The sequence below is a fragment of the Oryza brachyantha genome, chromosome 5 (genome assembly GCF_000231095.2).
Source record: "Oryza brachyantha chromosome 5, ObraRS2, whole genome shotgun sequence".
Lineage (NCBI taxonomy): Eukaryota > Viridiplantae > Streptophyta > Magnoliopsida > Poales > Poaceae > Oryza > Oryza brachyantha.
The window spans coordinates 9229708-9244150 of NC_023167.2; the positions used below are offsets into that span (position 1 = coordinate 9229708).

General features: G+C 45.4%; 1 protein-coding gene across 1 annotated transcript; it reads left to right on the forward strand.

The window, feature by feature from the left end:
- Positions 1 to 258: 258 nt before the first annotated feature.
- LOC121054429 lies at positions 259 to 2270 on the forward strand. The gene is made up of 2 exons (XM_040523941.1): positions 259 to 1085; positions 1349 to 2270. The coding sequence occupies exons 1-2, from the start codon at positions 259 to 261 to the stop codon at positions 2268 to 2270; spliced, it is 1749 nt and encodes a 582-aa protein (XP_040379875.1).
- Positions 2271 to 14443: the final 12173 nt, after the last annotated feature.

The following is a 14443-nucleotide window of genomic DNA, read 5'->3' on the forward strand; positions in this document are numbered from 1 at the left end:
GGAGACAAGACTAGCGACGTTTCCAACAACAACAACCGTAAAGATAAAGATGGTGGAGAAGGCTCTACCAAAAAGGGAGTCTCTATTGAGTTTGATTACTCTAAACTCAATACTTCATCATCTAACATTTCTATCTCTTCCGTCCGTGAACCTTGCTTTGATGGTACTCACTATGGGGCATGGAAACATAAAATGAGACTTCATCTAATCTCCTTGCATCCAAGTGTTTGGAAAGTTCTGTGCACAGGTGTGAAGGATATGCCGGAAGATGAAGAAGATCTCACTCCGGCGCAAGAGCTACTCATCCACCGCAATGCTCAAGCAGCAAGCGTGATTCTCAACTTCTTGAACCCGGAGGAATTCAACAAGGTTGATCAACTTGATGAAGCCAAGGAGATTTGGGACATGCTCCGCATTGCTCATGAAGGATCAAGAGGGATTCGAGAATCCAAGATTGAACTTCTTGAAGGGAAGCTAGGGAGGTTCGTGATGGAAGATGACGAAACACCTCAAGAGATGTATGACCGGATGATGGTCATAGTGAACAAGATCCATGGCCTTGGGAGTGAAGACATGACAGATCATGTGGTGGTGAAGCGCTTGCTCCGGGAAATTTCACCAAGAAATCCTACCTTGGTGACTTTGATCCGTGAGTCAAGCGGTTTCAAGAGAATGACTCCAAGTGACGTGTTCTCAAGTATCATCTCGCATGAACTCTTGGAGGAAGAAGCCAAGGAAGTTAAGAAATACGCCACCAATGCCGCTCAAGCCAAGAGCAACGAGGTTGCATTCAAGGCAAATAAGACTAACTCCAAGCTTCAAGAAGAGAGCTCAAGTGACTCGGAGAGTGAGGATGAAGAACTCGCTCTCTTGGTTCACAAATTCAAGAAATTCCTCCGCAAGAAGAGCTATGGGAGAAAGGATGAGGACCGGTACAAGAGGCAATCCAATAAAACATGTTATGAGTGCAAGGAGTTTGGTCACTTTATAGCGAATTGCCCCAAGCTCGCTAAGAACAAGGAGGGCAACGGCAAGACCAAGTATTTCAAGAAAAGGCCCAAGAGAGCTCACATTGGTGAAGAGTGGTTCTCAGCGACAATGAGAGCGACAAAGAGAAGTAGCCTAAGTCAAGCGACTCCAAGAGCAAAGGCATTGCTACCATGGCCATATTGTCATCAAGCACGGAGCGGCTCTTCTCCAACTTGAGCGACGATGACGGTGATCATACACCATTGTGCCTCATGGCACAAAGGCGCAAGGTATATCTAGCTCCCAAGCATCATGTTGACTCTAGTGATGATGATGATATAGACCATGATAATGATGATGCTTTGCTTTGAAATTTTAGCAAACCCGCTCTCATTCATATCGCTAAACTCATGAAAGTGCTAGAAGAAAAGGAAGGATCTCTCGAGCGGCAAGAGGATCTCTTTATTCAAGAGAGGATAAAAAATGACTCTCTTGAAAAGGTCCTTGCCGGAAGGGATAAAAAGTTGGTTGATTTGTCTAAGGAGCTCACGCTAGCAAATCAAACCATAACCAATCTTAAGGATGTCAATGAAATCCTTGAGGAAACTATTGTGTCCATGAATGTGAGGCACAATGGTCTTGAGAATGAAATTGACAATCTTAAGCACAACCTCTCCAACTCTAAGGACAACACAATAGTCCATACTATTCTTGATTGTGAGAAATGTAAAACTATTGACTTAAGTGTTGTTGACACTAACAATGCAACTCTCAAAGAGTTGAAGAAAGAAAATGAGAGGTTAGAGACCTTGGTAAAGTTTGGATGCATTCGAACTTACCAATCCAAGGATGCTCTCTTCAAGACAATCACCTCTTATAACAACAAGGATAAGAGGGGTCTTGGATATTCCCCTGACTCAAATGCAAGCCCAAAAAGAGTAATAATCAATGGTAAACCATGTGATGCATTTGTGAAGGAAAGAGAGTCAACTGCTGAAGAGGACACAAAAATTAGCCCTGAGGACAGACAGTCCGAACAGGGCCAGGCAGTCCTACCTGAGTCCTCTGTTCAACAGAGAAGGCACGTCGGATGGTCCGGCCCGGCTCGGACGGTCCGGTTCGGCCCCTCTGTTCAACAGAGAGGGCAGACCAGACAGTCTGGTCTGGGTCGGTCAGTCCGGTCAGACTTCTCTGTCTGGCAGAAGGGTCCGGCCGGACGGTCCGACCTGAGCTGTCTGCCAGGCAGAGAGTATCAGCCAGACAGTCTGGTCCTACGGGCCGGACAGTCCGACCCTAGCTGAGCAGAAAGGTTGACTTTGAGCTCTCCTTAGTTCATGAGGATCCAGCTCGAATCAGACTTATCTATGGCTCTCATGTGATCATGAAGGACAATCGTGGACGTGTGGTTGCTATATTCATTGGATCAAGTCAAGAGAAGCGAAGGCCAAGCATATGGATCCCAAAGGAGTTGATCACTATTGTTAAGGGACCCAAACTTAAACAAGTTTGGGCACCTAAATTGCATGCTTGACCTGTTTCTTATAGGCATACTCCTCCGGTGGCTCGAGTTGGGTGACCGATAGCGGATGCACTAATCATATGACCGGAGAAAGGAGTATGTTTATCTCACTCGACGAGAATGGAGGAAATTGCGACGATATTATCTTTGGAGATGACAACAAAGTAAAGGTAATGGGCTTAGGTAAAATTGCTATCTCCAAAGACAATTTTCTCTCAAATGTCCTTCTCGTTGAGTCCCTTAGCTACAATCTACTCTCGGTTTCTCAGTTATGTAAGCTTGGATTTAATTGCCTCTTCACCGATATAGATGTTATCGTGTTTAGGAGAGATGACAAATCGGAAGTGTTTAAGGGAAGATTAAAGGGGATCTCTATCTTGTCGACTTCGACAATGAAAGAGTTAATTCTAAATCTTGCTTAATCGACAAATCGACTCTTGGATGGCTTTGGCATCGATGCCTTGGTCACTCTGGGATGAGAAATTTATCAAATCTTCTAAAGGGGGAGCACATTCTTGGCTTATCTAATGTCATTTTTGAGAAAGACCGAGTTTGTACTGCTTGTCAAGCGGGGAAACAAGTTGGAACCTTCCACCCTGCAAAGAACATCATGACGACTACAAGACCATTGGAGTTATTGCACATGGACTTCTTCGGACCAATAGCTTATCTAAGCTTGGGAGGTAACAAACACGGTCTAGTAATTGTTGATGACTTTTCTCGCTTCACTTGGGTCTTCTTTCTCTATGACAAGAGCGAAACTCAAGAAATCTTCAAGAAATTTGCGAAGAGAGCGCAAAATGAGTTTGAAGTGAAGATAAAAAGAGTTCAGAGTGATAACGGAGGAGAATTTAATAATACCTAAGTTGAAGAGTTTCTTAATGAAGAGGGAATCAAGCACGAGTTCTCCGCTCCATATGATCCTCCTCAAAATGGGATTGTGGAGAGGAAGAACCGGACACATGCTCATACAATGCTTGATGAGTACAAGACTCCGGATGTCTTTTGGGGCGAAGCCGTCAACACCGCGTGCCACTCCCTCAACTGTCTATACCTTCACAAGCTTCTCAAAAAAACTACATATGAACTTCTAATCGGTAAAAAGTCAAACGTATCCTACTTTCGTGTCTTTGGTTGCAAATGTTTCATTCTTAGCAAAAGGCCTAGATCATCTAAGTTTGCATCCAAAGTAGATGAAGGTTTTCTATTAGGATATGAGGTAAACGCACGTGCCTATCGGATTTTCAACAAAACCATCGGTATTGTTGAAGTCTCAAGGGATGTGACGTTTGATGAAACTGATGGCTCTCAAGTAGAGCAAGTTGAAGTGAATGATGTAGGAATTGGAATTTCACGGGAGGATATAGACAACAAGGCTGTTGGTGATGTAAGACCCCGGGAGGTTGAGGGGGAGCAAGAGCAAGAACGAAATGTTCAACAAGAATCCTCAACCGAAGATGATCCCGTACTAGTTGATGATGATGGTGGCAATAAAAACCTTGGGGATGGGATTGATGTCATGGGCACATGTGAGCAAGAATCGGCTCCGGCCCCCATGGTGCACTATCCCCGAATTCATCAAACAGTAGAAAGGGATCACCTGGTGTACAACATCATTGGTGATATGAGGAAAGGGGTAACGACTCGATCCCGAATTGTAAGTTTTTGAGAAAATTACTCGTTTGTCTCATCTTTGGAACCAGTAAAAGTGGAAGACGTGCTTGGAGACCCGGATTGGGTAATGACCATGCAAGAAGAGCTCAACAACTACAAAAGAAATGAAGTGTGGTCTCTAGTGGAAAGGCCCAAGCAAAATGTCATCGGGACCAAGTGGGTTTTCCGGAACAAGCAAGATGAGCAAGGGGTCGTCACAAGAAACAAAGCACGGTTAGTGGCCCAAGGTTTCACTCAAGTCGAAGGACTTGACTTCGGTGAAACCTTTGCGCCGGTTGCCCTCCTTGAGTCCATTCGCTTTCTATTAGCTAATGCCGGTAACCATGATTTTAAGTTATATCAAATGGACGTCAAGAGCGCATTTCTCAATGGACCAATCTCCGAATTGGTATATGTGGAGCAACCGTCGGGCTTCGAAGATCCAAAGCACCCCTACCACGTCTACAAGCTACACAAGGCTCTATATGGGCTCAAGCAAGCACCAAGGGCATGGTATGAGTGTCTTCGCGATTTTCTAACCAAGAACGGTTTCGAAATCGGGAACGCCGACACTACTCTCTTCACCAAGAAATTTATGAATGACCTGTTTGTATGCCAAATTTATGTCGACGACATAATATTTGGCTCAACTAATGTTTCATTTAGTGAAGAGATTAGTAGGATCATGACCAAAAGGTTTGAGATGTCCATGATGGGAGAATTGAAGTTCTTCCTCGGCTTGCAAGTAAGGCAACTCAAGGATGACACGTTCATTTCGCAAACAAAGTACTTGAAAGATGTCCTTAAGAAGTTTGACATGGACGGCACTAAGCCCATCAAGACGCCAATGCCGATAAATGGACAGCTCGATCTTGATGTTAATGGTAAGCAGGTAGATATCAAGGTATATCGCTCAATCATCGGCTCCCTCCTTTATCTTTGCGCATCTAGGCCCGACATAATGCTTAGTGTATGCATGTGTGCTCGCTTTCAAGCTGCTCCAAAAGAATGTCATTTAGTGGCCGTTAAGAGAATCTTGAGGTATTTGGTTCACACTCCAAACCTAGGGCTTTAGTATCCGAAAGGATGCAATTTTGAGCTAGTGGGCTACTCCGACTCGGATTATGCCGGGTGTAAGGTTGATAGAAAAAGTACTAGAGGGACTTGTCAATTCCTTGGGCGGTCTCTAGTCTCATGGTCATCCAAGAAACAAAATTCCATAGCCGTATTCACCGCCGAAGCCGAATACATAGTCGCCGGTGCGTGTTGTGCCCAACTCCTATGGATGAAACAAACTCTCAAAGATTTTGGATACACCATGACTAGGATCCCCCTCCTTTGTGACAATGAGAGTGCTATGAAAATAGCCAACAACCCAGTCCAACACTCAAGAACCAAACATATTGATAGACGACACCATTTCTTGAGGGACCATGAAACCAAAGGAGACATTTCCATAACCCATGTGAGAACCGAACACCAACTAGCCGACATCTTCACCAAGCCCTTAGATGAATAGCCAAATCTTGATTTCTAGATTGAGAAAATGGTTGTTGACTTGAGTATCATAGTTTTGTACTGATTGCTTGATCTGATTCTCAAGTCGAATAGTCAAATCTTCTTAGAGTCAGTTTCACTTCAGCCTCTTTTATTTCCACCAAAGTCCAGTCTGGACTGGACAGCCAGCCCCCTCGGCCTGCTTTGCAAAGTCCCAGCCGGACGGTCCGGCCCCTACCCGGACGGTCCGGCCGACGACTTCCTTATCTGCCCCTAGGCCGAGCAGAGAGAGGAAATCTCTCTCATTTCCTCTCTCCCTCAAACCCTAACTCCCTCTCACCCCCATAGAGGCGATTTTGGGTTTGCACCGTCTAAAAGGTTTCGGATTCCACATTTTTCGCTGCATTGGTGGTGAGGAACTCGCCCCCGAATGCGGAATCGACATTCCCCAACTCCAAGTATTGGTTTCAATCTCTTTCAGGGTTTTCACCTTGTTTTAGCCCGATCTCTAAATCTGTTAGGTTCGGCTCAGTTTCTCTGGCCAGACAGTGAGCTCCGACCGGACTATTGTGTGCTTGTCCGGACTGTCCGACCCACAGCCAGTCCGATTAATTCTTTGGCTCCACCTTCCACCATACTTCAATTCTTTCATACTTCTTGATTCTTGCACTTTTTGTCCTTAGTTATGACTTCAGAAAAGCATCAGAAGGCTCGTCAGGAGCTATCTACGGAAACAGACAGTGAGGATTCCCCTCCTGTTGAGTTGCCAAGAGAAAAAATGACAAAAGAAAAGAAGGTGGCAACCAAAGGGGAGGCAAGCGAGCTGCTATCCGTAAGCGCTCCATGGGGATTGTGATTGAGTCTCCTCTGTATCCCTGCACTCGCAGTCAGACAGGTCGAGAGACCGATTCACCTGTCTCCCCCTCATCCCCTCCTGCCAAGAGCAAGAAAGCCAAGAAAGCTAAAAAGTTCAAGAAATCCAAGAAGCAGAAGGGAAAGAAACCAGTTGGTGGTAGCTCCTCTCGACCTTCCTGTCGTGAGGCGAGCGGCCGCCCCCTTGAGCTACGGAAAAGAAGGGTTGTGATGCACTGTAACCAGTTTGAGACTCCAAGAAAGAGCATTGACTACATGAGGTGCATGGGAAAGACCAGAGTTGATCGTTTGAAGGCTCCAGAACAGCAGTACCTGTGTGAAGCAGATTACCGTTTCAAGACCTAGGTGCAAGTGGATTGGTACAACTCAGTGTTCCTCGGTAGGACCAATTCCCTCACAGAGATGAAATGGGTGGATTGGGACTACTTGCAGGCTTATACTAATCCGGTAGCTAAACAAGTGATCAAGATGTGCATTGACAAGGATGTCGGTGGCATCATGTGCTTGGAGAAGGATTGGAATGAGTAGCTGATTGGACAGTTTTTTGCGACTGTATTTTTTGAGGAGACGGAGGATGGGACAGAACAACAGATGCGGTGGCTAACTGAAGGGGAAGAGTATACTGTGACCATGTCACAATTTGCCACCATCTTGGGACTCGATGCGCTCGATCTGAACAAGCCCCGCATACACGCAGAGTCCCAATGTCTTCAGAGGTGGTTCGCACCTTGTATGCAAACCGGATGTCGGCAGGGGCACTTGGCTCGACCAAGGGGCTCCTTCCTCAGTACGATCTGTTACTCAAGGTTTTGAAGACTACTGTTTCGCCCAAGAGCGGCAACAAGACAGCCCTTACCTCCAGGCACCATACCTTGCTGTTGCGCATGAGGGAGAATGTGCCTCTTTCAGCATCATGAAGTATATCTGGTATGAGCTACAGCAGATCATCCTGGATGCCTCCCGTGGACTTGCATATGCTCCATACCTGCATCTGATGATTGAGACAGTCACTGGTTTGCGTTTTGTATCTAACTATGCTCACCGCAGTTACAAGCCTATTCTCCCCAAAGTCAGCAAAGCGAAAGGAAAGTCCAGTGCCTCAACTCGCCCCTCCACTTCGCAGATTCCTGAGCGCCCATCTTCAGGATCGCTTTCTCCTTTCAAGAAAGCACTCTCTGCTATCTTTGGGATCTGCAAGAAGACAGCAGTGGAAGTAAAATCCAACGAAAGAAAGATCAATCAGCTTCTGCGTGAGTCTGGGCATGAGATTCCCTCTGAGTCCAAGGATGAGGTCTACAAGGATCCTTTGCTACCTATGAGGCTGCCTGTACCATTGTCCGTGACGTCGGTGCATCCTCTTCTTACCCTGCTCCTGTTGATAGTGATGTCGACACCGAGGAAGAGGAGTACGTTGAGGAGGACGACGAGGAGTCCGAGGTGCCTGCAGCGGAGTCCTAAGAGGAGGCCGAGTCTGATGAGGGCGAGGCAGCAGACGATGAGGAGGAAGATGCACAGGCAGAGGGGGAGCCAGAGCAGCAGGCAGAACAGCTGCCAGAGCAGGCGGCCCCAGAGCCTCAGGTTTCAGGTGGCCACTCTACTTAGCAGGAGTTTGTGTTTGGTGCACCTCAGATGGAAGAAACAGCTTAGCCAGAAGTAGCTACAGAGGCGGAGGCCACTGAGAGTGATGGAATTTAGACAGAGGACGACACTGCGAGCATCGCCTCTGGCCCCACTGAGATTGTCCCGTCAGATGAGGATTGACCATCTCATTCCTCTGATTGCTCCCTTTTCTGGTGTATTGATGCCAAAGGGAGAGAAGTTGCAGAATTGAGAGGGGGTCAAAATGTTTCTGAGTCTATGTCGGTCGGACCGTCCGCCCTGAAGCCAGACGGTCCGACCCCCCCCCCCTTTATCCTGTGTTCTGAACTTTTGTGTTGCTGGGATGTATTGACTGTAGGCTAGCTCGTATTTAATTTCCTTGCTATGTGTTGTGTGTTCGTTGCATGAACTTGTATGCCTTACGTTAGAAAAGTTCAAGTTTCATGCATAATTGCTTGTTGAAGGTAGCACACATCTAGGGGCAGGTAGATTTATTGCATCTTTACATATATGATGTTTTATTGTCATGCATTGACTAGTATTGTCATCAATCACCAAAAAGGGGAGATTGAAAGTGCATCTAGCCCCTAAACGAAGTTTTGGATAATTAATGACAATGCTAGCCAAGCATGTGTGCGCTAATGAGCTGTGATTGCAGAGAAGTTTAAAGGATCAATTCGATTGAAGGATTACTTGATAAAACATAGAGCATGTGTGACCCGAAGCGACGGCTCTACGAAGACGAAGGCGCTCGAAGGCGTATTTTTTTTGAGTCGTAGGAACTCCGTACTACTAAGAGGGGTCACTGGAATCTCTGCATGCATCCTGGAGTAAGCCTAAGCCGAGTGGAGTAAGTTTAGGTCCAGTGGTAGCCTATGCTATTTTTCCTGAAGCAGGGACAGGACAGTCCGGTACTTGGTCCGATCCTTGGTCCGGTGACAGGACGGTCCGGTCTTTGGTCCGGTTTCTACTTGGTCCGGTGACAGGACAGTCCGGTCCTTGGTCCGGTGACAGGACGGTCCGGTCCTTGGTCCGGCCCCTGCTCAAAAGTCGAGTGTGTGGACGGTCCGGCCCCAAGCCGGCAGTCCGGTGGTAGGACGGTCCGGACCTTGGTCCGGCCCTTGCTCTAAGTGAGTGAGTTAAGTGTCAGCCGGACAGTCCGGTTAGGTTTTTTTTCCAATGGCTAACTGACGTCTGCCAGCCTATAAAAGGAGCTCTTGAGATCTAGCCGTTGGAGAGGCTTTATGTTTGAGTTTTCTGGTTGCTAGGGCAAGTTTAGCACCTCTCAAGCCTCCCCACTAACCCAATACACCTCCTAGAGAGATTAATCGTTGGATCATGTCTTGGAGAGAGTGTTAAGGTTAGTGAGTGATAGAGTGTTCATTCTTGGGCGTTGATGGATGCATGTGAAGTCAAGGTGGCCTATTACTCTTGGAGATTGATCTCCTAGACAGATAGGCGTCGCCCGCGAGCCTCCAATTCGTGTGGATCGTCCGGGAGCAAGTTGTGAAGGTTGGTGCCTAACCTCCGTAAGGGAATAGGTAAGATTGATAGTGGATTCTTGTGCTTTCTCATAGAAGGCTGCAGGGTAGAGCGAATTGCAATATAGTGCTGGGCAAGTCGTCTTGATCTTGACCTTGGTGGTCGATCGAAGGGGTTGCTAATCCCTAGGTGTGAATTCGGAGACCCGTATTGGCCTTGTGGGAGGAAACCAAGAGAGAGAAAGGATCGAGAGAGATCCCGCTCGCAGGAGTGCCTCAACGGAGAGTAGGATCGAAAGATCTGAACTTCGGGATAATTCTCTCGTGTCTTTGTTCTTATGATTATGTGTTCTGTTTGTTTCTGCGATCTTTCTGTTGTTTTATTCCACACACAATCACATCACGTTCCCAGGAACATCACCGAAAAGGTAGACTGTCAAGTCTGTATTTTTCACTAACCGGACGGTTCGGTGTTCTAACCAGGACGGTCCGGCCAGAGCTCTCGGCCCAACCCGAGAGTGCCGACCGGACGGTCCGGCCATAGGCCCGGATGGTCCAGCCCCTGTACTGACCGCTGCGATTTAAAAGAATTTTCAGGACACCTATTCACCCCCGCTTAGCTGTCTCTCTGGGACTTCAGTGCTCTGTCAGTTGGTGTAGCAATCACTAAGGGGCACTGTCTCTATATGGTTGCAGTCATTTTGTCAACTTCTTCTCCATCTAATTGAGTTATCCACCTAAGACCATATCACACTACCCCTTTACTTATGTTTGTCACACACTTCCTTTTCCATCAGCATCGTCTCTAGCCCTCCACCGACATTATCTCTCCTCCCCCTCCGGTTGCACCACCTTTCCAATCCCTCATCTCTTGTGTAGATTGAAGTAGAGCAACTAGTGATCTCTAGGCCTGCACAGCCAAGAGATCAAGAGAGGGGCACTGTTACCATACACCCTCCTATGCCATCCGCATGTAGAGAATGTGTTTATCCCAAGCACCCCTATGATCATCCTTATCCATCTTGCTTTGAGTGGTGGCCCTGATAACAGGTCATTCCACTCGATGCACACTCATTCTCTTTCTTAATCTTGTGTGTCATTCTTTTTATGTATGGTATAATGCATGAGAACGTACCGCACTATAGGAGCATGTCTAAGGGTGATAATATGCTAAGGCCCTTGTGTTCTTTCACGATCTTACTTAATAATTAAAAAGTTTTAGCATAAAAGAAATAAAATCTCAGTCCACCCCATTTTTAAATCCAACACTTATATTTTATAGACAAAAGAGTTAGATCCATTACTATCCCTATGAATGCCACATCAACGCGTGCATGATCTTTGCTTGACTAGGTGCACACGTTCCCGGCCTCTGCAAGGCTCGAGAAGCACCATGTGCATGAAAAAAGCACACGTCACGTTCGGAGGTGTAACGAGACCAGTGAGTTACGGTCAGGGCAAGTACAACCATGTAGACAGCTTGCTGTCTTTTTAGCCAAACAGACAGCCTAAACAGACAGCTTTATACAATTAGTTATCTGTTTGGCTGTCTGCAGAGTGTTTAATTCATCCTTTGACACACAAATCATGATGATCTAGTGCATACTTGATCTTTGTAGTCATTTCGTTGCATACATGAGACAATGCACGATACATTCAAATATTCCGCATAACTCGTAAAATAAACATGTATATAATAATTATATATATATATATATATATATATATATATATATATATGAAATGGTCTTAGGAATACATGATGTGATATAATAATAAAGTCACCATTTCATTGGACACATGGCTCTAACCTCCTCTTGGCCCATAACGCTACCGTATGTGCTCAACTAAATCATTCTTGAGTTGTCGATGTGTAGAGCCAGCCCGAATAGCCAAGTTTCGGTTAAGCACGTCGACAAAGCATGGATTAGGGTTGTCATTTGTTTGCACTTCTGGTGGTAGGACAATGGTTGCACTTGGATTTTCATTCAAATCCAATGGAATTCTAACCAAATCCATGGGCCTTCTCAATCCACATTTGATCATTATAGCCACTAGTGTAAATCATTCTAGCCTTCAACCAAGCACTATGGAAAAGGTCAGTCCACTTATTTACCTTATAAAACCGGTCCTTGATTTGCTTGGCATTTCTTCTCCTATGACTTGGTGTAGTCTCATTGTAAGTAGCCTCAACATCAGTCAATACTGATCATTTTTCCTATCAGCACCAACAGTTGAGTCTGTTGAATTGAGCAGCCAAGAACTCATCTGTAAATGTAATAAGCTTATATTATGTTCTGGCTAGTATGGTAAGTAAAAAACCTCAAACACCATGGCATTGCAATGGTACTCACCATCCTGACATCTTCTTCTTGAGTCCAAAAGCTTCTCAGTCCTAGGTGCCTCATCACCACTGTCAACTGAAACATATGTATTGTCCGTAGCCGAAATAGGAGTTGAGAATTCTTCTGGCTGAGAATGTTCTCAAACAAAATTAAATTGTTCAGAGAAGTTAGACCGGATATAATTTGTGAAGCCTCTAGGAGGTATTGCATTGTTTCCCCTGCAATCAGGATGTGCAAATAACATTTAATCATTGTCTAATCAGCAAAAAAAGCAATTTTACCAAGTGCTCAAACTTACATCACATCTCTGAATTTTACCAAGTGCATACACTGAAATTTTACCAACGTTGATGCAGAAAGGCTATTGTGAAACTTAATGATCCCATTTGATAAACCTATGCACATAGGCATAGGAACCACAGTTTGTTTGTTCTGTAAAATACATCTATTTTTGCAGGAATTTTAGCAAGTTTGATACATTAAGGCTATGGCTCCAGCATGTTAATCGGAGAACACAAGCAATTTCAGAACACAAGCAATTCAGTTTCTTTAGTACAACACCAAGCCAACTAATCTGGTATGTTTCTTCAGTACAACACAAAGCCAAATAATCTGCTATAGCTAATCATGGATGCATCCCCGAATTTTTGCAATTTCATCACACAAGCAAAATTGAGAGTGCGTACCATGTGGCAGGATCTGAAGATTGAGAATCCCATCGTCCGACGTTGCTGAAGAAGCCGCCGCCGTTTCCGTTGAAGAAGCAGCTGCCGTCAGTGAAGGTCCTTGGTGGTGGACTTGCCAACTAGCCTGAACTGCTCTGCTCAGGCACAATCTGACACCCGAGCTCCATCCTGGGCCTTCCGCGTCGGCGCCGCCGCACCCTTCCGCATACAGCTGCCTTGCGCCTCCGAGCCGCACCCATCTTCAGCAGATCTTGCGTCGCCGCCGCCGCCTACTTCCGTGCCTGCCGCGACATGGTGGAAATCGGGATGGGCGACGCGTAGGTATTTGTGAAGAGCGGGAGAGATTGCGCGGGTGAGGAAGGCGCGAACCTTGGGCGCGAAACAAAACCCCCGCAGTGCGCAGCGGATCCCACGCCGCCGTTGTCTCCCCGCAGCGAGCCGTACAACAGCCTTCTTCCTCATCGAGACGCCTGGGAGCACGAGCTCGACTCGTAGTTGAACGAGACGCCGGCTGGGCATTGACTCACGCCGTGGGGGGTGTTTTTGCAAAAATGGCGTGCATGTCGACGAGGCGTTGTACGTGCTCTCACCGTAAGGCTATGGAAAGATCTAGAAGGTCCTGACTAGCTACATGCATGCTCGCTCGCGATCGATGATATCGAGGCAAGGAAAGGTGAAGTAGAACTAGTGCAGAAGACAAGGTGATCAGTCATCGGGAGCATGCAGCAGATGGAGCATGCACGAAAGTTTTTGGTTTGAAGCCTGCCCTGCCTTCCTATGCGTGGGCAGAGGTGCGGATGTATATATAGCATATTGTCTCCTGTGCACACAGCAAGCACCTAACGCTCGTTAATACACCGGGTATGCATGTATGAAGTATTGTATTAGTTCTTATTTAAATAACTCGGATACGAACATAAATGTAAATTATTTTAAATATAAATAATGGTTGAATAGTACGAACACTAATATTTCTCGGAACAGAATAATCTCTTAAGTTGATATAAATATATACATTGCCTAATTTGAATGCCCGTCTTAACTTTAACAATATTTATAGAATGTACTACTGGCCTATCCTAAAGTACCATTAAACACTTAATAAAGTTGGTCAGAGAATGGCAGCTAAACAAAATAAAGTCATGCGTTATGAGGATATCTATGTATAGTAGTACTGCCCGAATATCCGTATCTGCGTACGTCGGAAACAGCCATAACATATTTGTATTCATATGTGTGAAAAATTACTTTTATTCATACCTATATCTGGGTTATCAAAGAATTATCTGCCTCAATAGTGTATTTAATTATATTCATTTTTCCTCGAAAGGAACCGAAACTATCCGCACCATTTCTATGTGTTCAATATATAAGCACCATATCATCCTATAAGATTGGCTTTCATAATATTTTAATAAATTAATATTTATATGAGCCTTAGTGCATATATTAATTCCAACACTGTGCCTACTAGCATGGAAACCAACTTGGACTGTTACAATTCTTCGTCTTACAACATCTCAAAAAATCTCCCTATCTCACTATCCCTTGACGTCAAAAGTTGACCTATATCACACGAAGCCCTATGAGTCACTTCTTAGAACGCTCAAGTACAGGACCTAAATTCTTAGAATGTGCGAGTGTGGCAGTCAGTTTGATTCTGCAACTGAGAAGATAAACAGTAACTACTAAATAGAATTACGCCGCCATGCATGCTTTAGTCTTCACGATTCCCTATTGAATTCAGCTCTTCTGGAAAAAAATTTCTATCCGTGATTACATCTTTTCTTATTTAATTCACTAAGAAATTTTACCAAACTT

Excerpts from the sequence above, each read along its gene's own strand:
- LOC121054429 (XM_040523941.1), top strand. The coding sequence starts at position 259 with ATGCCGGAAGATGAAGAAGATCTCACTCCGGCGCAAGAGCTACTCATC. Across the intron at positions 1,086-1,348 it reads GCTCACATTGGTGAAGAGTG|CAAACCCGCTCTCATTCATA; the intron begins GTTCTCAGCGAC and ends TTGAAATTTTAG.